Genomic DNA, 27,364 nt, shown 5'->3' on the forward strand with positions numbered 1-27,364 from the left:
ATGTAAAATTTTAGTCAAAAAACAAAATATTAAATTGCCAGTTAAACTGCATCCTGAAAACTCTCTCTGAAAAATAAGGCAGTTATGCAATAAAAAAGCTGTCTGATTTTTCAAGGCTTTCGGCATTATAAACCTCTGGAAAGATCAATGGGTCACCCAGTGTGTAGCCTGAAAGCAGTCTATTCATCATAAACTCTTTGGTCTTTATTACACTGTTGTGTAATCAGGGTTTTGTATCAGTAGCAAGATTGGACTTGTTACTTCCAGACATGCCCTATGTAATGGCAAAGGTCAAAGAAACAGGAAACCCCCTAAATGCACGATGAAATAGATAACCTGATAGTGGTTGGGGAGCTTGCCTTTTACTGCTTACATGTTTACAACAGACACATGGTTTTGTTCACACTCTTAATGAAATACATCCCACTTCTGTAATTAGATGGATTCGTGTTGTGCAGGATTGCTCACCTAAAGAATGTGCTGCTGTAGTTTTCGAACTAAAAAATCTGCCCAATCCAAGGTCTCCCAGCTTTACTACTCCAGTTGCTGTAATGAACACATTAGCTGGTTTTATATCTGAAAGAGAACACAAGTAGTAGCGTGAATGATAATAGAAGTATAGACATATTACTATTGTACATCAGGAATTATTTTAGGACGGCAATGATTGAAACCTAGCTTTCACAGAAAGAAAAATGTTTTTTTTTCCCTTTTGATGCCCTCACTAATCAACAACCTAAATTCTAAATATACCTAATGAGCTGGACTCCACAGCCATCTGTGGAATGCTTGTGGAAACATTCTCTCCACAGCCACTCTACCTAGACCTTTCAATATTCAGTAAGTTTCATTGAGACTTCCCCATTCTTCTGAACCCTATTAAGTACAGGCAAAGAGCCATCAAATGCTCCTCATACTTTAACCCTTTCATTCCCAGGATCATGCTCTTTAAACTCCTCTCAACCCTCTCTAAAGCTAGCATATATGGAGCAGAAAACAGATCACAATAGTCCAAACGTGGTCTAATCAATGCCTTATAAAGTCTCAGCATTACATCCTTGTATTTATATTCTGGTCCTCTTGTAATAAATGTTAACACTGCATTTGTCTTCCTCACCACTGACTCAACCTGCAAGTTAATCTTTAGGGAATCCAACACAAGGGCTCCCAGGTCTCCAATTTCTGAATTCACTACTCATTTAGAAAATAGTCTATGCCTTTATTCCTTCAACATACACTCCCCTACACTATATTCCATTTGCCATTTCTTTGCCCCTTTTCCTAATCTGTCTGAGCCTTTCTGGTGATTCCCTGCTTCCTAAACACTACCTGGCTCTCCATCCACCTTTGTATCATTCACAAACTTGATCACAAAGCCATCAATTCCATCATCTCAATCATTAACATATAACTTGAAATGAAGCATACTCAACACTGACCCCTGAGGAATACCATCTGCAGCCAAACAAAAAAAGTCCCTTTATCCCCACTCTTTGCCTTCTGCTGATCAGCCAATCTTCTGTCCATGCTAGTACCTTTCCTGTAATACCATGGGATCTTATCTTGTTTAGAAGCCTTATGTGTGGCACCTGTTGGATATTGGATATCAGGTAAAACAAAAAAGTTGATAAATCCTCAGCGTCAGATGAAATCTATCACAGGATACCACTTGAAGCAAGGAAGGAGAAAGCGGGCCCTAACAGAGATTTTTGCATTTTTTTGTTAGTCACTGGTGAGTTACCATGGTGGGATCCCATTGAAGATGGCAGAATCTAAGCAGAATAACGTGGAGGCTCGTGGTTTGGTAGGTAAGTACGTACCATTTCAACAATACAATTCTAATTTATGACAGTGCAACAGTTTATCAATATGAGTACAATCTACCATTACATATATTTGTTACCTCTGTGCATGACGCGCCGAGAATGCATGTGTTCCAAGGCACTGCAGAGTTGAACAAAATATTTCCAAATTGTTCTTTCTGGAATCAACCGCTTCTGTTTCTTAAAATGCTATAAAAATATTAAACAGAATTATAAATACTAAGTTATTTGACTGTAGATCATACAAATAATTGACATGATATTATCGAGAAAATTTCTTGCTGGGAACAAAGTTTGTAGTGGAAACAAAAACCAATTAACAGTCACTGGGCATTTATCCATTTCAGTTAAAATACAAGGGACCAGGCTGTATTGGACTTGCATGTTGTCAATGTATGCTTACTATGCATTTTCAGATGCTAATAGCTGGGTAACCTCTCTCTTCAACAGGGAGATGCCCTGCAAAATGTACGGAGCTGCAAAGGGTAAACAGGTTTGAATCAGAATATCACTCTCTTTGCTCTCCAAGCCTGGTACCCTGACAAACCTTGACAAAGGCTTTTTTATATAAATTTTTATATTATTTTTTCACGTTGATGGACACTGCTGGAAAAGCCAGCAATAATAGTGCATTCCTAAATGTCCTAAAAGTAGTGGTGAACCACCACCTTGAGCTGCTGGTGGAAGTACACCCATCCTTAATGCTAGAATTTAGATTCAGTGATGAAGAACAATAATATATCCATTGACTATGCATTGCTCAGTGCATTATTCAGTCAGTTTTAAATAATTTAGAAAGAATTCAAAATGCAGAAGTAAAAAAGTAACACTATAAAATGCTAAACAAGAAATAATTTCCATCAAAATAATTCACACAGAGTTGACAGCAGTTCTAGTGCATCAGTCTCCTACTGGTAGGCTCAGTCATGAGTTCCGTGGTGCAGCAGGAGATTAGAAATGCTGACATCTCACCTCCAGGTCATTTTGGACTAATGCACAAAGTCCACAACACACTGAGTGTGAACGGTTGACAATTGGCAGCTCACAGTAGAATCAATCGGCAATCAGCCAGCTCAATTTGGCCTATGCAAACCCATAAGCGTGCACAATCGACTATGGAATGTAAATTAAGTAGCAAGTGCTGTAAGTACCAAGCAGATCAGACAAAATCCATGGAGAAAAAGAAAATTATCTCTTCAGATTGATGACCTTACATTAAGATGGGTAAAGGTAGAGGTACTTAATTTGTAAGTAAAAGGAGAAGGTGGTACAGATCGACAAAGATAATAGTCACTCATCAATGACAATGCGATACGAGGCTGGAATAACTAATTATTTGAAGTAGTTAAATGTGATTTGGAATGGGAAAAGTCCACTGTTCTTAGGAGGAAAATTCCTTCCACAGAGCACACTGTATTCTATTTATCCTGGCTGAGATGTAACAACTACACATCAAAACAATGGAGGCAAGTTTTGGAATAATCATCAAGATCAAAGAAAACAAGCAAAGCAAGGATAATCAATCCTTCCTCAGCTATTGATGGTATTTAGTACTTTCAAAAGAATATACATTTATTCACAAACCTAATTCCTTGTGAAATACAGTATTTATGCCATTCGTTCTTGACTTGGACAAATCACTAGACCACACATTTTAAGCTGTCTCTCTCAGCAATGTATTCTAGATTTTCATCCAAATGCTCTGCACCGCTAACCTGCAAAACTAACCTGTTTGCATTCAATCAGCAAAACTGGTTATCTTCCTTCTTGTAAAGTTTATGATTGTGTAAAAAAATGATCAGAATAAAAATGTTCTGCATCTCTGTGTTGCAAGTATCCTTCTCCAATTTCCTCCTAAAAAAAATTTCTTCAGTGTTCATTCCATCTCTTCATTGCTCTAGTGCTTCTTGAGATTAAAGACCTTGGTTTCATTGTCCTTTATTGCAAAACTGATGTGCTCCTAATGCTCCACCATGAACTAAACAGTCAGGCTGGATCAATATAATGACTAAATATGGTACTGGATGCTGGAACCCATTCTTCAGATATCTACTCAAGCACTTAAGATCTGACTTACTTTTACTGTATTACAACCCATCATTGATCTACTCAACAGAATGCATTTAATCCTACTCTAATTTCTGTAAACAAATTATGATCAAAATGATGATTCTTTGAATGCTTTCTGTTTCACACTTTATTGTTTTATCCAAAGCAATATAATTCAATATTACATTCTTACATTTGTAACTTGCACTCTAATCCACTGATATTAGATAGATCAGCAAATCCTTTATAGGTTCATTCCCTTCTCTTTTCTGAAGACTGAAATATTTCCAAGTTCTGATTTGCAACTGATATATTTATGTAGATACTGGAAGTTTTATACTGACACACCTACACACTTGCACATACTTTTCTCTTGTGAATACTCAGTGCTTTACTGATATTAGATATACTGTTGACTTATTTTCTTACAACATTCATTCGCTTAACATTTATAAGCATGAAAAACTTTGTCCCTGCAAGCGACCTAAGAGTTGCACCTGTCCATTCACCTCCTTCCTCACCCCCATTCAGGGCCCCAAATAGTCCTTACAAGTGAGAAAACACTTCACCTGTAAATCTGCTGGGGTCATCCATTGTGCCCAGTGCTCCTGATGTGACCACCTCTACATTGGTGAGACATATAGTAAATTATGCCAAGATGAGGCTACTCTCAGGATGGAGGAGCAACACCTAATATTCAATCTGGGTAGCCTCCAAATTGACAGCATGACTATCAATTTCTCCTTCCAGTAAAAAATTCCCCCCTGCCCCACTTCCCCTCTTTCCCACTGAACTTCTACCTCTTCTCATCTGCTAATCACTTCTCCTCTGGGTCCCCTTCTCCTTCACTTTCCCCTATGGTCCACTCTCCTCCCCTATCAGATTCCTTCCTCTCCAGCCTGTAACCTTTCCCACCCACCTGGCTTCAAACATCACCTTCTAACTAGCCTCCTTCCCCTCCGTCTAGCTTTTTCTTCTGCTGTCTTCCCCCTTCCTTCTCAGAAGGGTCTTGGTCCAAAATATCAACTGTTTACTTATTTCCATAGATACTACCTGAAATGCTGACTTCCTCCAGCATTTTGTGCATGTTGTTTTGGTAAAGATATCTTTTAACACTGGATGGCAAGCTAAAAATGCCAAAAAAAATCTATCTTCTGAAACGTACAGGTAAGAATTTGACTTCTAATGCTAAATTCTGAACTAGCAGTATCAATATATTTAATATTGTTCTTAATAAATTTCACATCACACTGCTTACAAAAGTGGCATTGAAGACTACTTCAATGGACTACCAAATATTAAGATGTTTCATGAATATCTCAAAGCACTTCAGTCAATAAATTACTTCCAAAATGGAGTTAATACTAGATTGAGATATGAATGCACAATTTATCAATATAAAGGAATAAGAAATGGAAGGAGAGACAAAGGAAGAATTAACCAGAGGCAAGTGTAGCAATAAAAAAGACTGATAGAAAATATACATATCACAGACCAGCTTCAGTTTCATTCCCCCCTCCCCCAATCCAAGCTTCTCTTTCATAAGCAAGCATCATTTGGCTCAACTCTACCACATCATCTCATAGCAAGATAGAACTTGACAACCCAATCTTCTTTATTGCCAAATGAAACCCTTATTTGTTTGTTTTTATTCCTGCTCCCTCCAAAGTTTGACTTTATGTTGAGATGACATTGCATAACCAAGTGGCCTTATGTAAGCATCATTTCTTGCAGCAAAACTCTGCTCTTTAGGTACCTGATTTGGTCAATGAAAGATAAATAAACCTTCTTTATGATCACTGGCTAATTTTCTCCAACCTAACATAGAAGGCCAATTACAATATCAACATTGGTGCATCAAGCTAACTCAAAAACATGACTGGGGAATGAAACTGAGCCTTTCAAATCAGTATATCCTTACAGATGCTGCCTGGCCTGCTGTGTTCCACCAGCATTTTGTGTGTGTTGTTTGAATCTCCAGCATCTGCAGATTTCCTCGTGTTTGCTCTTTCAAATCAGTGAATCACTTGGTCAAATTTGAGCAACTGAGAAAATATAACATAAATTTATTTATATTGAAATGATTGGAAATTAAGTGGACAAACTGCTAGTTTCACAGATGAAAATGCATTTTCTTTATTACATTCTACTCTGCATTAGTTCATCATTTCTGAGTGTCACACTGGCCCAGGTTACTAGATATATGTCATCTTTCCCTTCAGTCACTTCAACTTCAATTAAGTACAGTACAAGCATTTTCACTTTTACCTCCAAAAGGGAGAACTTCTTGATTTTCTGCATCATATTTTACATTCCATCATTCACTAATTATGTTTTTCAATTCCTACATTCTTCAATTTGAACTCCCTCCTTTAATTCTACTGCTGCTCCAACATTGGTATTTTCTACTAAGTTCATCAACTTACTAGGGGTATCCAAATCCAAACTAATGATATATAAAACAAATAGTGATTTGGATATGATTTCCTGGAGTATCCTGCAGTGTCTCCAAGTCCAATGTCTTGGCCACCATCGCTGTGCGCTCTATACCATTCACTGGGGTACCCTCTTGGTATTCTCCATCTAAATCAAAATATTATGGTACTGCATTGCCACACTGGTTGGGTTAGATATCTTGTCAGCCAATCTAATAGCAGATTTCCACAGGATAAAAGTTGATACTGATGGCATAAATTTACCATACAATATAGATTAATCAGACAAGAACCAAAATAAACAAATGTCGTAATAATTAATCCCAGAGGCAAAATCAAGACAAACAAATCAATCTTGTTTTCAATTTGAGATGGCATCAGTGTTTTACAGAAATAAAATCTCAGTTAGCATGGGATAAGTGGAATTACCTGGTCTTATTTCAGACAGTGAAATAGTTACATTTTCCACATCCAATAAAAGGAACAACTCAATGATAAACAATTAATTATTAAATTAAATACCTGGCCTTCTACTAAAATGCAATCAATGTCGGCAAAAATTTAAGATGGTGGTACTGTGTAAATACTACTCTGTCTCAAATGTCATTAATATATTTCAATATTAATATTTCAAAGATGTTAAAATACCCAAATTTAATTTTTCCTATTCTTTCAAAAGAGACATCAGACAACAGCAGTCTACCAAGTCAAATTTTGCTTTCTACATGGTTTTCAACTTCGGTTCATATGTAAATTGTTGGTCAGCTGCTCTTCTCATGTTTCAAACACAATTCTAAGAAAGTAAGTTTTGGCATCTATCCAAAATGAGGCTTTGCATCTATTCTTCCCAAAGCAGCATTTACATATCAGAGGTTTGTTTGATGTTGGGAGGGTAAGGATATGAAACAGCTTTCCTTTCAGGAGCTGTATTCTATATAACATGTACAGTGAAATGAAAAAAATAAATGTATAAAAATTGACATTTCTATTGAGACAGGAAAAAAGGATTCAAAAAAAACTAAAAGAATATTGCATGGAATACAAAAAACAAATAATGCAAATGGAAGTGCTGAATTCAATCTTAAATAAAAAGATTAATGCCATGAGCAGGAGATAAAATTAACTTCTGCATATGTTACCAGAATATTGTTCACAAGACATTCAAGCATCAACAAATCACTAGAGGCTGAATATTTTGCAACTATTACAATTATAAATATAAAAAGATAATGAACAGATACTTAAAATTTTGATTTTAGATATAATATCAATACAGCAATAGCTCTGGGAATTCTATGCACAGGCAGGAAATATGAAGCTCAGGTTTCTAACATCAAGCTTGATATTTAACCACTTTGAGTAATAGCTGTTAGTTACCTGAAAATTATTCAACTAGTATAAGCTTGATAAAGATGGACTGTGGATCCAATTAAATATGTTTAGATTCATCCAATAACTCATCCACATTGTAAAATACTCTAATTTGGATTAAATGTTAATGCAAGTTGTACTTTAGCAATAGTGCAGGTCTGAAACTATTATTACAGTTGTTTCTAGGACAGATGTGTATTAAGTTTGAAAATAGCATTGACTTTAACAACTGATGGATATTTTGATATATAACATGATTTAATTATGTGACACCTTCAATTTTCATAAGTACAGAACCGAGAAAAAATGGAAAAATTCTCCCGTGATCACAAAGATTTATGCATAGTGAAAGACTCTTCCTGCAAATCTAACCTAAGTCAGTTTTTCTTAATACATTGCTTATGTGCACTAGAAATAGCTGCACCACACTATTTATATGTGATTTAAAATGTATACAAAAACATTCACTTCTGAATATATTGTTCATCACAAGACTGTTCAAGTGCAGCAATTGTGCAGCATGTAGAGTGACAATAGAAATTAATTACAAGATAATGAGGTAACTGGCCAGAAGTCAAGAATCAACTTTGGAACAAAAGAGACCAAAATGATTCATTTTAATAATAAAAGAAGTGGTTGTAGACAAACAAAACAATATAACTACATTTTGTCAGCTCTATTTTTATATAAAAATACTGAGCAAGGCTGAGTTAAGATGGATCTTAACATATGGAAGCACTCTCTTCATGAAATTATGATAGAAAATCAGCACATTCCATTGTAGTGGTTGTTTTGTAGGCATCAGACTATTACAAATATAAAAAGAGAATAAAAATACCGACTTAGATGAGAAAAAAAAATCAGTTTTAGTGTGGCAGACAGCAGGTTTTGATAGATAATCTAGACTAGTTTTGCAAAAATCATTACAAAGCTTTCTACCACAATCTCTGGAAAATAATATCATGAAGGCAATTAATCACCAGACCTTCAGGTTCAATGAAAGATGAATTTAGCTGTGAACAAATCTGTAAAATCACAAGAGATTGAGAAAGAATAACCAATTTCATAAATTCTCAGAGAAAAATCTCAAGATGGACCAAATAAAGGGGGCACTTAGATTTCTAACACAAACATGAGAAAATCTGCAGATGCTGGAAATTCAAGCAACACACACAAAATGCTGGTGGAATGCACCAGCCAGGTGGCATCTATAGGAAGAAGTATAGTCGACATTTCGGGTCGAGACCCTTCATCAAGACTAATGGAAAAAAAAGAGATAGTTAGAGATTTGAAAGTGGGAGGGTGAGGGGGAGACCTGAAATGATTGGAGAAGACAGAAGGGGGAGGGATGAAACTAAGAGCTGGGAAGTTGATTGGCAAAAGGGATGCAAGGGTGGAGAAGGGGTTGTATCATAGGATGGAAGGTCTTGGAAGAAAGAAAGGTGGAGATGTCTTCTTTTTTTTAAAGAAAAGGACTTCCTTTCCTCCACCATCAACTCTGCCCTGAAACACATCTCTCCCATTTCACACACATCTACTCTCACCCCATCCTCCTGGCACCCCACTAGGGATAGGGTTCCTCTTGTCCTCACCAACCACCTCACCAACCTCCGTGTCCAACATATAATTCTCTGTAACTTCCGCCATCTCCAATGGGATCCCACCACCAAGCACATCTTTCCCTATCCCCCCACTTTCTGCTTTCCACAGGGATTGCTCCATACACGACTCCCTTGTCCATTCGTACCCCCAATCCCTTCCAACCGATCTCCCTCCTGGCACATATCCTTTTAAGTGCAACAAGTGCTACACCTGCCCTTACACTTCCTCCCTCACCAGCACTCAGGGCTCCATCCAGGTGAGGCGACACTTCATCTGTGAAAACACGAAAATACAACTGTGGATCAAAGAATACGTACACAACGTTGGAAGAACTCAGCGGGTCAGGCAGCATCCGTGAGAAAAGAGTAGCCAACGTTTCGGGCCGAGACCCTTCATCAGGAATGGGGGGAAGAGAGGGCCGAAGCCCAGTAATAGAGATGGGGAGGGGGTAGGGCCTAGAGGTGCCAGGTGGAAAACCAATCAGAGGAAAGATAAAGGGGGGAGGGGGAGGGGATAAGCATGAAAGAACTGTAGAGATAAAGAAGCAGAAAGTTGAAAGGGGAGAGAGGCAGAGAGGGACCTGGGATAGGGGAAGGGGGAGGAGGAGCGAATTACCGGAAATTGGAGAATTCAATGTTCATACCACCAGGCTGGAGGCTACCCAGACGGTAGATGAGATGTTGCTCCTCCAACCTGAGTTTAGCCTCATCATGGCAGTAGAGGAGGCCATATATGGACATATCTAGATGGGAATGAGAGACAGAGTTGAAGTGGGTGGCAACTGGGAGGTCCTGTCTATTGTGACGGACGGAGTGTAGATGCTCAATGAAGTGGTCCCCCAATCTGCGTCGGGTCTCGCCAATGTAGAGGAGGCCGCACCGGGAGCACCGGATGCGATAAATGACTCCAGCAGACTCACAGGTGAAGTGTTACCTCACCTGGAAGGACTGTCTGGGGCCCGGAATGGTGGTAAGGGGGCAGGTGTGGGGACAGGTGTAGCAATTGCGCTTGCAGGGATACGTGCCAGGTGGGAGTTCAGTGGGGAGGAACGTGTGGACCAGGTAGTTGCAGAGGGAACGATCCCTGCGAAAAGCTGAGAGGGATAGGGAGGGAAAGATAGCTTTTTGGATAACAGACCCCAACAGTTCCCCAGCACCACCACACTCCTCCGGTTGGCAGAGCTTGTTCTAACTCTCAATAACTTCTCCTTTGGTTCTTCCCTCTTTCTCCAGATCAAGGGCGTAGCCATGGGCACTTGTGTGGGCCCCAGCTATGCCTGCCTCTTCGTGGGTTATGTGGAACAGTCCATGCTCCAAATCTATTCTGGCACCACTCCCCAACTTTTCCTCCACTACATTGACGACTACATTGGTGCTGCTTCCTGCACCCATGCTGAGCTCGTCAATTTCATTAACTTTGCTTCTAACTTTCACCCAGCCCTTAAATTCACTTGGTCCATCTCGGACACTTCTCTCCCCTTTCTTGGTCTCTCAGTCCCCATCTCTGGAGACAGACTATCCACTGACATCTTCTACAAACCCACTGACTCCCATAACTATCTTGACTATACCTCTTCCCACCCTGCCCAATGCAAAAATGCCATTCCCTAATCCAATCCTTCCGTCTCTGCCACATCTGCTCCCAGGATGAGGCTTTCCGTTCCAGGACCTCTCAAATGTCCTCTTTCTTTCAAGATCATGGTTTCCCTTCTGGCGTCATCAAAGATGCTCTCACCCGCATCTCCTCCACTTACCGCACTTCAGCCCTTAACCCATCCTCCCGTCACCACAACAGGGACAGGGTTCCCCTTGTCCTCACCTACCACCCCACCAGCCTCCGGATCCAACACATTATCCTTCAACAGGACCCCACCACTAAGGACATCTTTCCCTCTCTACTCCTCTCTGCTTTTCTCAAGGATTGTTCCCTCCGCGACTTCCGGGTCCACACGTCCCTCCCCCCAGAACTCCCACCTGGCACTTATCCCTGCAAGCGCAAATGCTACACCTGTCCCCACACTTCCCCCCTTACCACCATTCTGGACCCCAGACAGTTCTTCCAGGTGAGGCAACACTTCATCTGCGAGTCTGCTAGAGTTGTCTATTGCATCTGGTGCTCCCGGTGTGGCCTCCTCTACATCGGTGAGACCCAACGCAGATTGGGGGACCACTTCATCGAGGACCTACGCTCCGTCCGTCACAATAGACAGGACCTCCTGGTTGCCACCCACTTCAACTCTGCCTCTCATTCCCATCTAGATATAGTCCATACATGGCCTCCTCTACTGCCATGATGAGGCAAAACTCAGGTTGGAGGAGCAACACCTCATCTACCATCTAGGTAGCCTCCAGCCTGGTGGTATGAACACTGAATTCTCCAATTTCTGGCAATTTCCTCCCCCTTCCCTTTCCCCTATCCCAGGTCCCTCTCTGCCTCTCTCCCCTTTCAACTTTCTGCTTCTTTATCTCTACAGTTTTTTCATGCTTATCCCCTCCACCTCCCCCCTTTATCTTTCCTCTGATTGGTTTTCCACCTGGTGCCTCTAGCCCTTCCCCCTCCCCATCTCTTTTACTGGGCTTCGGCCTTCTCTTCCCCCCTATTCCTAATGAAGGGTCTCGGCCCGAAACGTTGGCTACTATTTTCTCATGGATGCAACCTGACCTGCTGAGTTCTTCCAGCGTTGTGTATGTATACTTCACCTGTTAGTCTGCTGGTGTGATATATTGCGTCTGGTGCTCCCAGTGTGGCCTTCTTTATATTGGTGAGACCCAACGCAGACTGGGAGACCGTTTCGCTGAAAGCCTACGCCCTGTTAGCCAGAAGAAGCAGAATCTCCCAGTGGCCACACATTCTAATTCCACGTCCCATTACATTCCGATATGTCAATCCATGGCCTCCTCTACTGTCGAGATGAAGCCACACTCATGTTGGAGGAACAACACCTTATATTCCGTCTGGGTAGCCTCCAACCTGATGGCATGAACATTGATTTCTCTAACTTCCATTAATGCGCCTCCTCCCCTTCTTACCCCATCCCTATATATCTATTTATTATAATATAAATATTTTTTCCTTTTTTCTTTTTTTTCCCTCTCTCTTTCCCTCTCACAATAACTCCATGCCTGTTCTCCATCTTCCTCTGGTGCTCCCCTCCCCCTTCCTTTCTTCTAAGGCCTTCCATCCTACGATACTCCCCCTTCTCCAGCTCTGTATCCCTTTTGCCAATCAACTTCCCAGCTCTTAGCTTCATCCCTCCCCCTCCTGTTTTCTCCTATCATTTTCGGTCTCCTCTCACGCTCCCACTTTCAAATCTCTTACTATCTCTTTTTTCCATTACTCCTGACAAAGGATCTCAACCCAAAACATCCACTGAACTTCTTCCTATAGATGCTGCCTGGCCTGCTGCGTTCCACCGGTATTTTGTGTTTTTAAGATTTTTAAGTTACTCTTTAAAAAGGGAGAGCAGCCTGAACAGTGTACAGGTTAGGAATTTGCTGCAAGACAGGAAATTGCTAGTGGTTGGTGTTAAAATTAGATAAATAGGGTTAAATAAACAAGGCAATTAATTAATTAATTAATTAATTAAATCAATGAGGCTTCCAGGAAGAAAGCCAAGATTTATGTAAATTTCTTATGTTTTTTTGAAAACTAGACTTGTATGCAGCCCATACATGTGAATGGGTGTTTGGTAGCTAGTGGGAGTGATTTTCTGCCTGCTGCAGGGTTACAGATTTCTTCTGCTATGTGCCACAGTTTATGGTCCCATTTCCAGCTTGCCAACTGTTTGCTTTACAAAAGCTCACAGGAATGGAACACTGTTATAACACCAGGCTTTCTATTCCACTGAACTTGTATCTTTCCTCCGTGTAAAATCCAAAAAGCCTCTTGCACCCTAGAAAGCCACATGTACAGCATGTTTTGTCAACTGAAGAACTCAAATCCTGAATTTTAAACCCTGAAAAGTACTTGGCATGATTTCACAGAATCCACTGGTTTAGTCTTATAAAAAAAATCCCGTTATAGAAGGCATTCCTCCTCTTCCCCACCCCCACCCCCCATCTTAAGTATCCACAGGTCAAGAGGAAGTGACCAAGCAAGATCAGGCACATAACACAAGACTGCATTGCACAAGGACTATGTTGAGTTCTTCCTTAATCTCTTTCTTTGCACCAATTTGGCCAAGAGTCTTCACCCCAAAAACTGTCATGATTTCAAAGAATATGCTCCAATTTCAGAGAATTTGACTCAGTTTCAGAATACTTGAGACCCCCCCCCCCCCCTTCCCCTGGCCTTCTCCAAATACAGTCTTTGATTACAGATCACTAAAAATGAAACATCAATATTCTTTCTCATTCCAAATGCTGCCCAAGTTGCTGCATATAGCTGAAATTTTCTGTTTTCTTAGCAGGTTGAAGGACAAAGGTTTGGATATAGAACCTTGATATGGAGGGCGAAAAACCACATGTCATTGTCTTTCCCAGCTTAAGTCTCAGCAAGGATGAATTACAGGCAGAATTACTAGGAGCTACAGATGACATCAGAAAACAGGATCTCAAATTACTATTCACTGGATAGTACTATAAAATGGAGGTGTAAATAAAGAGAATACACTAATGGAAACAAATGTGCAACTGAGGAGATGTCACAGGAAAGGGTTTTATATTTCAGGAGAATTGGCAACAGAATTGTGCAAATAGATCTGAAAAGGACAGAAAAGTTGCATTTCAACAGGACCAAAGACCAATAATCTTACAAGAAGATGCGTTTCAGCTATTGGGCAACAGTTAAATGAGCTCTGTAGCGGTTGTATTCACGAAAGCTGTGGCTGGCAGAAAGGGAGAAAGCTCAAGGCTACAGGGCTCAAAATCAACAAATTGAATTCAATCCAGAGCATAATGAAGAGAACCTGAACATTGCACAGGTCAGACCTACAGATGCCCACTGAATTTTCAGATGGCAGAAGGTACCTCTTGCCCCACACAACTAACAAATAAATCCAAATCGCTGGTCTAGATAATAAGGTTAGAGTTTTTTCATTGAAGCAAAAAAAAACATTGTTGGGTAAATTTACATGCATACAAGCTTATGAGATATACATAAAACAATGAACATCAGGGATATATTCCCTTGGGCAGGAAGATCGATAAAGGATTAAGGAAAATATGTTTTTGTCCAAAGAGTAGTACAAGAAAGAATTAGAATTGTACAGACCAGAAAAATACCCTTTGGACCATTTTGTCCATGTTGATTAGTCCTCACTTGAGCTAGTCCCATTTCCTGTGTTTTGCTATACACCTCTGGCAGTGCAAGTATGGAAGGCACTCCCTGAAAAATTAGTAGAAGCTTTAAAACAAATGAACGAAAATTTGAAATCATATGGCTGTGGACCAAGAGCTGACAAGAAGGGCTAATCTAAAAATGTCACATTTGACTGGTGTGAACATAATAGGACAAAGGTCTCCATCAGCGTCAAAAGCTTTTTGATTCTGTGATACTACTTTTGCTTGAAGTAGAAGCAAGTCGCCACTTCGGCCAGGCTCAAGAGCAATTTGCAGGCAAGTCCCCACCCACCCAGTTTTTCAAACCAACAATTCATCCCATCCTACAATATTCAGTCCACAAATATTATGTTAAAAATTGGGCAAAGTGCAGACTTAAAGCATTATCTTTTCAATATCACATATTTGCAAATAGGTCATCTCAAGCTGGGGTACCAAAGGGTATAGAGACAAGAGTCAGATTTGCATACATCTAAAAGTTGATAACTAGTCATCAGCATCAAATTTCAGTGCAGTTTAAAAAAGACAGTAATAAAAGGTAGTAGGATGTTACAAGGAATAATAAAAGCAAAATGTAATTTTAGCCTGGTCATATCCTACTTGAAGGTGTTTCCATCCGTGCTGCTAGGCTATGTACACTGCAACTTGTTAAGGACAAAGGTAGCTGTAGTAATCTGAAGCCCTGACAGAACATTTTGTTCCAAACCATTTCAATGCCAGAAAATATATATATATATATATATAGTCTGCTATTACCACCAGAGACCACAGGGTGGCAATGACAAACAATCTGAAGAACATTAATTAAATCAACCTCTGATATAATGTATACATTATATTTAAAATGTTGATGACTGGGGAAAATAAAGATCCATGCTTCTGTATACATCACTTTGACCACAGTAGCAAGGCCTATTCAACAGGCAATAATTTTGAGACATGATGAGCATCTTCTGGAATTGGAATTGGTTTATTATTGTCGCATCAAGTCAAGTCAAGTCAAGTCAAGTCAAGTCACTTTTTATTGTCATTTCGACCATAACTGCTGGTACAGTACACAGTAAAAACAAGACAACATTTTTCAGGACTGTACTGCTACATGAAACAATACAAAAACTACACTGAACTATGTAAAACAACACAAAAACTACAATAGACTACAGACCAACACAGGACTGCATAAAATGCACAAAACTGTGCAGGCATTACTATAAATAATAAACAAGACAACAGGCATGGTAGAGGGCAGTAAGTTGATCACAGTCCAGACTCTGGGTATTGAGGAGTCTGATAGCTTGGGATGAAGAAAGTGTTACATAGTCTGGTTGTGAGAGCCTGAATGCTTCGGTGCCTTTTCCCAGATGACAGGAGGGAGAAGAGTTTGTATGAGGGGTGCATGGGGTCCTTCATAATGCTGTTTGCTTTGCAGATGCAGCATGTGGTGTAAATGTCTGTAATAGCGGGAAGAGAGACCCCAATGATCTTCTCAGCTGACCTCACTATCCACTGCAGGGTCTTGCGATCTGTTAAGTGCAATTTCCAAACCAGGCAGTGATGCAGCTGCTCAGGATGCTCTCAATACCATATCTGTAGAATGTGGTGAGGATGGGGGGTGGGGGGGGGGGGGGGCGGGAAGATGGACTTTCCTCAGCCTTCGCAGAAAGTAGAGATACTGTTGTGAGATTCTCCGCCAGGTGAACACCAAGAAATTTAGTGCTCTTAACGATCTTTACTGAGGAGCCGTCGATGTTCAGCGGAGAGTGGTTGCTCCGTGCCCTCCTGAAGTCAACAACCATCTCTTTTGTTTTGTTCACATTCAGAGACAGGTTGTTGGCTCTGCACCAGTCTGTTAGCCGCTGCACCTCCTCTCTGTGTACTGACTTGTCATTCTTGCTGATGAGACCCACCACGGCTGTGTCATCGGCAAACTTGATGATTTATTCAAGCTGTGTTTTGCAGCACAGTCGTGGGTCGGCAGAGTGAACAGCAGTGGACTGAGCACGCAGCCCTGAGGGGCCACCATGCTCAGTGTGATGGTGTTGGAGATGCTGCTTCCGATCTGGAAGATACAGTGATAAACTTGCCTTGCATACTGTTTGATGCAGATCAATTCCTAACAGTGTGCTGAGGAAGAGCAAAATAAAACAATTGCAGAGTAACTTGTAACATCTACACAAAAGGTACAGTGTACAGTGCAGGTCGATTATGAAGTCAAGAGTCTATATTATAACAGTGGAGTCAAAGCTGTCCTTGATTCTGGTGGTATGTGCTTTCAGGCTTTTGTTCCTTCTGCCCGATGGGAGAGATCATGTCTGGGTTGGGAGGGTCTTTGATTAAAGAGGAACTCAGATATGTAGACAGTTCACAGAGCAGGGGCTGGATTTCCATGATGCGTGAGCTGTGCCATAATACCCTGCAGTTCTGTCTACGGCTTCAACTGATATTCCTTTTCATTTGTAAACAAATAAACACTATCAAAATGAGAAATTGCAACATCTTGACAAGATGTTCACATGAGCCAATTTCCCAACCAAAATCACACATGCATTAGCTGTAGCCACGAACAGCCAGTAACAAGAAAGGTAATTTGCAAATCCCTAAGGAGCAAATGCAAGTTCAAAATGGAATAACTGGTAGTGGTATTTCCTTTGCTGGGTGTGAAACATCTGGAATTTATGGGGCAGTGGTTGCTTCAGTCTTTGGGTTTGAGTTTATTAAGGGCCAGCCAATTTATTGGAGCATGAAACAATATGAATTATATTTTTTCTTAATTAACTTATTGGATCCATGCACAAGTATTATACTTTTGGGTACTTAAGTAAAAAATGGCAGATGGAATTTAACTCAGGCAAATATGAAGTGTTGCACCTGGTAGGTTAGAAACATAGAAAATAGGTGCAGGAGTAGGCCATTCGGCCCTTCGAGCCTGCACCGCCATTCAGTATGATCATGGCTGATCATCCAACTCAGAACCCTGTACCTGCTTTCTCTCCATACCCCCGATCCCTTTAGCCACAAGGGCCATATCTAACTTCCTCTTAAATATAGCCAATGGACCTACCTCAACTGTTTCCTGTGGCAGAGAATTCCACAGATTCACCACTCTCTGTGTGAAGAAGTTTTTCCTCATCTCAGTCCTAAAAGGCTTCCACTTTATCATTAAACTGTGACCCCTCGTTCTGGACTTTCCCAACATTGGAAACAATCTTCCTGCATCTAGCCTGTCCAATCCCTTTAGAATTTTATACGTTTCAATAAGATCCCCCCCTCCATCTTCTAAATTCCAGTGAGTATAAGCCGAGTCGATCCAGTCTTTCTTCATATGAAAGTCCTGCCATCACAGGAATCAATCTGGTGAATCTTCTTTGTACTTCCTCTATGGCAAGAATGTCTTTCCTCAGATTAGGGGACCAAAACTGCACACAATATTCTAGGTGTGGTCTCACCAAGACCTTGTACAACTGCAGTAGAACCTCCCTGCTCCTGTACTCAAATCCTTTTGCTATGAATGCCAACATACCATTTGCCTTTTTCACCGCCTGCTGTACCTGCATGCCCACCTTCAATGACTTGTGTACAATGACAGCCAGGTCTTGTTTCACCTCCCTTTTCCTAATTGGCCACCATTCAGATGATAATCTGTTTTCCTGTTCTTGCAACCAAAGTGGATAACCTCACATTTATCCACATTAAATTGCATCTGCCATGAATTTGCCCACTCAAATATAAAGAGACAGTACACTAAGGGCAAGTGCAGAGGGATCTTGGGATCCTAGTTCATAGCACTCTGAAAGTGGCTATACAGGTTGATAGAGTGTTTAAAAAGGCAAAAGTCGTGCTTGCCTTTATTAGTCAAGGCTCTGAGTTTAAAGTTTGTAAAATTATGTTGCAGCTTTATAGAACTCTAGTTAGGCTATATCCAGTTCTGGTCAGCCCATTATGGGAAGGATGTTGAAGCTTTGGAGAGGGTGCAGAAGAGGTTTACCAGGATGTTGCCTGGAGTAGAGGGCATGTGCTATAATGAGAGGTCGGACAAACTTAGGTTATTTTCACTGGAGTGGCAGAGGTGCAGGGGAGATTTGATAGAAGTTGATAAGATTATGAGAGACATAAAAAGAATAGACAGGGAGTATCTTTTTCTAAGAGTTGAAATTTTGAATACAGAAGGGTATGTATTTAAGGCGAGGGGTAATTTGTAAGATGCGAGGAGCAAGTTTTATTTACACAGAGTTGTGGCTGCCTGGGGTGTTAGTAGAGCTAGAAAGATTAGGGAATTTTAAGTGACATTTAGATAGGCACATGAATATGAGGAAAATGAAATTATATGGATATTATGTAGGTAGAAGAGATTAGCTAGCCATATGATTTCTAATTTCATTGGTTCAACACAACATTGTGGGCCAAAGGGTCTGTTCCTGTGCTGTACTGTTCCATGTGTATGGTATAACCAAAAAATGAAAAAACATCTTTGAGGGAATAATGCTACTACCAAGAACTGATAAACAAAATATCAGTAGAGAATGACACTTCATAAAGTTATAGAAATAGCACAGTAGGCACCCTCTTAATATTTCTTTCTCTCTTAGAGGAGTGAATCACTGGAATTTGCTGCCCAGACAATTGTGGTGGCTTGCTCATCTGAATTATTTATAGTGACAATTGATAGTTATTTGAAAGATTGAGGATTGAGAGGAATGAGGATCTAGCACAGAAGAAGTGAACTCTGTGGGAGATCAGCCATTATCATGTTGAATGGTGGGACAGGCTTCACTCCTACTCCATCCATCCATCTAGATAGATAGAAGGCCCTTCCGGTTCTTTGAGACTCGCTGCCCAGCGAACACTGATTTAACCCTAGCCTAATCATGGGACAATTTACATTGACCAATTAACCTACCCACTGGTACATCTTTGGACTGTGGGAGGAAACCACACCACCTGGAAAAAGCCCACGTGGTCAAAGGGAGAATGTACAAACTCCTCACAGACAGCAGGAGCAGGAATTGAACCCGGGTCACTGGTACTGTAAAGTGTTGTGCTAATCATATTCAGTCTTGGTTGAATCATTATAGGAAAGATGTGGAACTTTTAAAGGATGCACAGGAGATTTACCTTTTTGCTACCTGGATTAGAAAACATGTCTAACGAGGAAAGGGTTGCGTGAGCCAGGGTTTTTTTCTTTGGAGTGATGAAGGATAAGAAAAAATTTGATCGGGGTGTATAAGATTATGAGTGGCATAGATAGAGTGGACAGTCAACATCTTTTTCCCCCAAAGGTACAGTGGCCAACAGCAGACTACATCCATTTGAAGTACAGGAGCATCTTGGGGAAATATCAGAGGTAGTTTTGTTTTACACATAGAGAGCGGTGGGCACCTGGAACACTCTGTTGAAGGCGGTGATAGAGGCTGATGTAATCGGTACATTTATAAGTCTATTAGATAGGCTCATGCATTTAAGAAAAATGCAAGGTTATAGGCTCTATAAGAGTAAAGAGTTAGTTTGATCATGATGTAGGCTTATTTTGGTCAGCAAATCATCAGGGGGCAAAGAACCCATACTGACTGTTCTACGTCTAATATTCACCTTCAGCTATAGTAACTGATTCTCCTACTTTTCTACTTCAAGGCTATTTCACCTATCTCTGTGGACAACAACTATCATTTAAAATTATGAACCACATTACTGAATCCCTCCTCCACCACTCCAGGCCAATTTTCTAAATTGTGCCTTATCAAGAGTTTTTCTTGCAATCCAAAACAAATGTGTTGTTTTAATTATCTGCCCTAATATTTCTTTCCTGAACTTGGTGACATGTTTTATTGCTTATATCTTTGAGTGGTACCTCAAGACATCAAAATACGTTGCTCTTTTAAAGGAAAACCAATAAAGGCAATCTCTAGCTGTCAGCTTCCACATATCCACCACTGTGTCCGCTGCTCACAATTGGATATGACCCAGTCATTCATGACAGAGTCTCAGTTACTCAGCCTAATTAAAAAAGACCAGACCATCTGACCCTTGAAGCCTGCTCCAACATTCAACATTATCAACACTGAGCTGCCTCCACATAATGCTCAATCCCCCCAATTTGTCAAATATGTAACACACACAAAATGCTGGCGGTACACAGCAGGCCAGGCAGCATCTATAGGAAGAAGCACAGTCGAAGTTTCGGGCCAAAACCCTTCGTCAGGACTAACTGAAAGAAAAGATAGTAAGAGATTTGAAAGTAGGAGGGGGAGGGGAAAATCCGAAATGATAGAAGACAGGAGGGGGAGGGGTGAAACTAAGAGCTGGAAAGGTGATTGGGAAAAAGGATACAGAGCTGGAGAAGGGAAAGGATCATAGGATGGGAGGGCTAGGGAGAAAGAAAGGGGGAAGGGAGCACCAGAGGGAGATGGAAAACAGGCAAAAAGTGATTTTGAGAGGGGCAGAGAGAGAGAAAAAAAGGGGAATAAATAAATAAATAAGGGATGGGGTAAGAAGGAGAGGAGGGGCATTAACGGAAGTTAGAGAAATCAATGTTCATGCTATCAGGTTGGAGGCTACCCAGACGGAATATACAGGTTGTTCCTCCAACCTGAGTGTTGTTTCATCTTGACAGTAGAGGAGGCAATGGATAGACATCTCAGAATGGGAATGGGGCATGGAATTAAAAGTGTGTGGCCACTGGGAGAGCAAACACAAGGAAATCTACAGATGCTGGAAATTCAAACAACACACACAAAATGCTGGTGGAACACAGCAGGCCAGGCAGCATCTATAGGGAGAAGCGCTGTCGACGTTTTGGGCCAAGACCCTTCGTCAGGACTAAGGGTCTCGGCCTGAAACATCAACAGCGCTTCTCCCTATAGATGCTGCCTGGCCTGCTGTGTTCCACCAGCATTTTGTATGTGTTGTGGCCACTGGGAGATCCTGCTTTCTCTAGCAGACAGAGCGTAGGTGTTCAGCGAAACGGTATCCCAGTCTGCATTGGGTCTCACCAATACATTAAAGGCCGCACTGGGAGCAATGGACGCAGTATACCACACCAGCCGACTCACAGGTGAAGTGTCGCCTCACTTGGAAGGACTGTTTGGGGCCCTGAATGATGGTGAGAGAGGAAGTATAAGGGCAGGTGTAGTACTTGTTCCGCTTATTGCTCCAATTAAAGATGTCAATATGCATATTGTTTTTCACATTTTGCCTCTCCCCTCCTTAAACAAGTGAGCCATATTTGTGATCTTCCCTTCCTCTAGTACCATCTGGAACTTTGAGCTTTAAAAAACTTCAACCGATTACTCCACTATCTCTATAGCTACTTCCTTTAATAGCCTTGGATAGAGGCCATCAGGTCCTAGTAATGTGTCAGCCTTTAGTCCTCTCGGATTTTCTTAATACTTTACCACTCATGATGGGATTGTTACTAATTCACCTTTCCTATTTGAAACTGAACAAGATAGATGCATATGTCAGGATGTTTATTGATTACAACTCAGCATTCAAAACTAGTATCCTCTCAATACTCATCACTAAGCTCCAAGACCTGGGCCTCACTAATGTCCTGTGCAACTGGACACTTGATTTCTTCAGTGGCAGATCCCAGGTAGTACAGATTGACAACATTACCTTCATACTCACCACCTGCATATTTACACCTCAGAGCTGTCAGCTTAACCTCCTGCTCTACTTATTTTATATTTATGAATGTGTGACTAAGCATAGCTCCAATCCACTATTTAGAGTCATGGAGCACTAAAGCCCAGAAACAAGCCTTTTGGCTCTTCTAGTCCATGCTGAACTGTTATTCTGCCTAGCCCCATCAACCTGCAACTGGTACGTATCGCTCCATACCCCTTCCATGTACTATCTAAACTTCTCTTAAATGTTTAAATTGGACCAACATCTACACACTTGCACCACCCTGAGTGAAGAACTTGCGCCTCAGATTTCCCTTAAATATTTCACCTTTCACCCTTAACCCATGGCCTCTAGTTCCAGTCTTACTCAACCTCAGTGGTAAAATCCTACTCACATTTACCCAATTTATGCCCCTCTTAATGTTGTATATCTCTGTCAAATCTCCCCTCATTCTCCTACATTCCAGTGAATAATGTCCTTACCTTTTCAAACTTTCCCTATAACTTAGGCCCTCATGTCCTGGTAATATTCTTGTAAATTTGCTCTGTATTCTTTCAATTTTACTGATTATCTCTTCTGTATACAGGTGACCAGAGCTGCATACATTGCTCCAAATCTTATACAACTTCAACATAACACCTCAACTCTTGTACTCAAAATTCTGATTTATGACCCTAGCTAAGTGATACAATTTTCAAGGAATCATGGATCGGTACTTCCAGCTCCCTGTGTTCTACTGCACTCCTCAGTGCTTTACTGCGTAAGTTCACAGCGTAATTCCTACCCTGGTTTATCATCTCGAAGTGCAACACCTCATACTTAGCTGCATTAAATTCCATCAGCCATTTTTCAGCCCATTCTCCCAGCTGGCCAGATCAAGGCTTTGATAGCCTTTGTTGCTGTCTACTATACCACCAATTTTGGTGTCATCCGTGAATTTGTGAATCCAGTTTACCACATTATCACGCAGATTGCTGATATAGATGACAAACAACAAAGAATCTAGCAATGAACTCTGCAGCACACCACTAGTTGCTGGCCTCCAGTCAGAGAAGCAACTATCTACTACCACTCTCTGGCTTCTCCTGTACAGCCAATACTGAATCCAATTTTCTATCTATCCTGAATGTCAAGCAATTGAAACTGCTTGACCAATCTCCCATGCAGCAGATTGTCAAAGGCCTAGCTGATGATACCACTGTTGTTGGCCAAATCAGAGGACACGAGGAATTAGCATATAGAAGGGAGATTGAAAATGTGGTTGAGTGGTGTCACAACAACAACCTCTCACTCAATGTCAGCAAAACCAAAGAGATGATTATTGACTAAAGAAGAAAGAAGTTGGTGATCCTCATTAGGGGATCAGAGGTGGAAACAGTCAGTAACTTTAAAACCCTTGTGACATTTCAAAGGATCTGCTGTGGAATTAGCACATTAAGTACTATCATAAATAACACACAATAACATCTCCACTTTCTTAGAAGTTTGCATAGATTCAGCAGATCACCAAAAACTGGCAAACTTCGATAGATGCACAGAGGAGAATATCCTAACTGGTTGCATCACAGCCTGCCATAGAAACATCAATGCCCAGAAACATGATACAGCCCAGTTGATCATGAGTGAAGCCCTCCCCACCACTGAGGAAATTGACAAAGCAGCATCGACCATCACAGACTCCAACCATCCAAGCCATGGCCCTGCTCACTACTACCATTAGTAGGAGGTACAAAAGCCTTAGGTCCCACACCACCAGGTTCTTATTGCATTTCTTTTTTTCCCTATAAGTGCCTGTAACAAAATGAATCTCAATGTAGTATATGGTAATAAATTTACTTTGAACATCTTAATTTTGGAATATTTGCAATGTCCTTCACAATGAAAATTTATACAGCATGTTGGCTTAAATTATTCACATTTCATCATTCCCCGTTCAATGGTGAGTCAGAGCACAAGGAGACAGAGATGCTAATGACATGGTATCATGACATCACCGATATCTGTTCTGAAGAAATTCACAGTGTCCCTTTTGATCCCATCAAATCTTTATAAATGCACCACAGAAAGGACCTTGTATGTATACATCACAGCATGGTGCAGCAAATGCTCCACCCATGACTACAAGAAATTTTAGAGCTGGGGACTGAGCTCAGTACATCAGACACCAACCTCCACTCTATCAATTCTGTCTACACTTCTCACTGCCTCAATAACACAGCTAGCATAATAAAAGTTCCCACCCATCACAGTCATTCTCTCTTCTTCCCCCCCTTCCATCAGGCAGAAAATACAAAAGCCAGAAAGCATATACCACCAGGCTCAAGGATAGCTTTTATTGTGCTGTTACAAAACTTTTGAATAATTCTCTAGTGCAAAAGGATGGATTCTAACCACACAATTTACCATCTTGTGACCTTACACCAGTGGTCCCCAACCTGTGGGCTGCGAAGCATGCAGGGGTGCAGCAGTAGCCAGCACGCACCCAGCACATCTTTAAGAAAAAGCCGAAATAAACAAGCTAATTAGGTGCCACCCAGCACGTAAAAGTCGGCCCAGATCAGAGGTGATTGCCAATTTCACTTGCTCTATGGCTTTTTTCTTAAAGACGTGCTGGGTGTGCGCTGGCTACCGCTGCACCACTACATGCTTCGCAGCCCAGTATCGGTCTGCGAACCACTGTCAGAGGTTGGGGACCACTGTCTTACACCATACTGTCTACATACACTAGACATTCTCAGTACTGTAACACTTTATTCTACTATTGTTGTTTTATCTTGTATTACTACAATTCAAAGTTGTAATGAATTGATTTGTATGGACAGTATGCAAGGCACATTTTTCACTGTACATCAGTATATGTGACAATAATAAACCAACTCACTAATTTACACTCATTCCCTAGGGATTCCACACTAATCTTGGTTACCCCCTTACTTTGTATATATCTCCATTGGTCTTGCTGAACGTTTTGATATTATTTTCCAACAATTCTCATAGTTAATATTGTTCATCTTGTAGGTACACCCCTAGTTGCCTCTATTCCTCTAGGCCATCACCAGCTGATGGCAGAATCAAAATCAGGTTTACCACCACTGCATATATCAAGAAATGTATTGTTTTGTGACCATGATACATTGCAAGACATAAAAAATTACAAAAATAGATAGATAGATAGATAGACAGACAGGTAGATAAATTGTATGAAAGCGATATAACGGTGTCCTTGGACCATTCAAAAATCTGATGTCAGAGGGGAAGAATCTGTTCTTCAAACATTGAGTGTGAGTCTTCAGGTTCCTCTACATCCTCCTTGATGGTAGTAAAGAGAAGGGGGCATGTCCAGATGGTGAGGGTTCTTAATGGTGTCACCTCCATGTATCACCTTTTGAAGATGTCCTCAATGATGGGGAGGACTGTGCCCATAATAAAGCTGGCAGAGTCTACAATGTTCTGCTGTCTCTTGATCCTGTGCATTGGAGTCTCCATACCAGGCAGTGATGCAACCATTCAGAATGCTCTCTACAATGCATCTAGAGTCTTTTTTGCTAGAGTCTTTAGTGACATACCAAATCTCTGAAAACCAAAATGAAGTCTAACACTAGCATGGCTTTTAATTTTATTGCAATGTGTTGGCCCCAGGATAGATCCTTTAAGATGTTGCTGGTAAGGAACTTTAAACTGTTAACCCTTTCCACCACTGATCTCTCAATGAGGACTGGAACGTGTTCTCCCAACTTCTCCTAAGTCCACACTCAATTCCTTGGTCTTGCTGATGTTGAGTGCAAGGTTGTTGTTGCAATAGCACTCAATCTGCCAACATGCGTGCCTCCTCATGGCCAACTGAGATTCTAGAAACAACTGTGAAGTCATCAGTGAAGTTATAGATGGAGCAGTGCCTAGCCACACACAGTCATGAGCATAGAGACAATAGATCTGTGGGCTAAATTTGCATCACTGAGGTTCAGCTGTGTGGACTGTCATTTAGGAGTAAATGTTGTTACCAATCTGCACTGACAGTGGTTGCCCAATGAGGAGGTGAAGGATCCAGTTGTGAAGGGAGGTACAAAGACCCAGGATTTTTTTAAGCTTGTTGATTAGTAGTGAGGGGATGGTGGTGCTGAAAACCGAGCTCTAAACAATAAACAGCAGCCTGATGTATCTATTTCTGTTGCCAAGGAGCTCCAAAGCTGGGTGAAAAGCTCATGAGATTGCGTCCACCTGTTGTGGCGGCAGGCAAATTGCAGCATCCAGGTTCTTGCACAGGCGGGAGTTAATTTTCGCCATAACCAACCTCTCAAAACACAGTAGATGTGAGTACTTCTAGCCAATAGTCATTGAGACAGCTCACCATGCTCTTCTAGAGCACTAGTAGGATTGATGTCCTTTTGAATCTCTGGAACTTTAGAAGCTTTGACTGCAGCAGTGAGAGATTGAAGGAGCCTTTGAATACTCCATCATATTGATCAGAACAGGTTTTTAGTACTTTGCCAAGTACACCATCACCTTGTCATTTTGTATGGTCAAATTTTTAAATTCGCATTTTTCAACTTCCTTTCTTAATACTTTTTTAGATTAGGATAAATTTCTAATGATTACTACAGCTAAAATATATCCCACTGCTTTACTTCTGGCCTTCCCTTCAGCATATTTTCCCCAGTCTGGTTTCAAACTGAGGATACTGTTTTGCAGCTGATGAGTCACCCTCAATTGTATCTAAAGTTCTGTCAAATTATGATCAAAAGTCCTTAGAAGAACTTTAATCCAAAACAATTTATTAATCTTACCACATTGCTTTGATGGTTCTAATGCACTTTATTTTGGAGGCAGAAAAACTATTCCAACCAATGTCTTCTGTCCTTTGCTATTCCTAATTGCAATCAAACCAATTCCATGTCTAGGTGCACTGCATCAAATTACTACTCACCAATGCATGGGTCCTTAACTCCATTAACCATGCATCCTTGTCATTTTTGCTGATTCTTTTGGAACACTAAATAACTAAGAATCCTGAGTTTCCACTCATACATTCTCTGCAACCACATCTCTGTAACTGCAGATAAAATATAACTCATATCTATTTCTGCCATCAATTTATCTATCTTGCTACAAATGCTACATACATACATAGAGCCTTAAGCCTTTTTTCCTCTCAGCATAATTTTCTTTCTTTCTGTATTCAAAG

The 27,364-nt window shown here is 40.8% G+C and overlaps 1 protein-coding gene across 6 annotated transcripts in view; it reads right to left on the reverse strand.

Annotated features, from left to right (window-relative positions):
- Positions 1-27,364, reverse strand: part of nek7 (NIMA-related kinase 7) — a 240,360-nt gene that overhangs the window by 38,431 nt on the left and 174,565 nt on the right. For all 6 annotated transcript variants that reach the window (XM_059984695.1, XM_059984697.1, XM_059984696.1 and 3 more), the window contains 2 exons: positions 1,904-2,012; positions 469-576 (listed from right to left, as the gene is read on the reverse strand). In XM_059984695.1, the coding sequence (XP_059840678.1) occupies positions 469-576; positions 1,904-2,012 (217 nt within the window). The remainder of the gene's footprint in view (positions 1-468; positions 577-1,903; positions 2,013-27,364) is intronic.

The sequence above is a fragment of the Hypanus sabinus genome, chromosome 11, assembly GCF_030144855.1.
Source record: "Hypanus sabinus isolate sHypSab1 chromosome 11, sHypSab1.hap1, whole genome shotgun sequence".
Classification (NCBI taxonomy): Eukaryota; Metazoa; Chordata; class Chondrichthyes; order Myliobatiformes; family Dasyatidae; genus Hypanus; species Hypanus sabinus.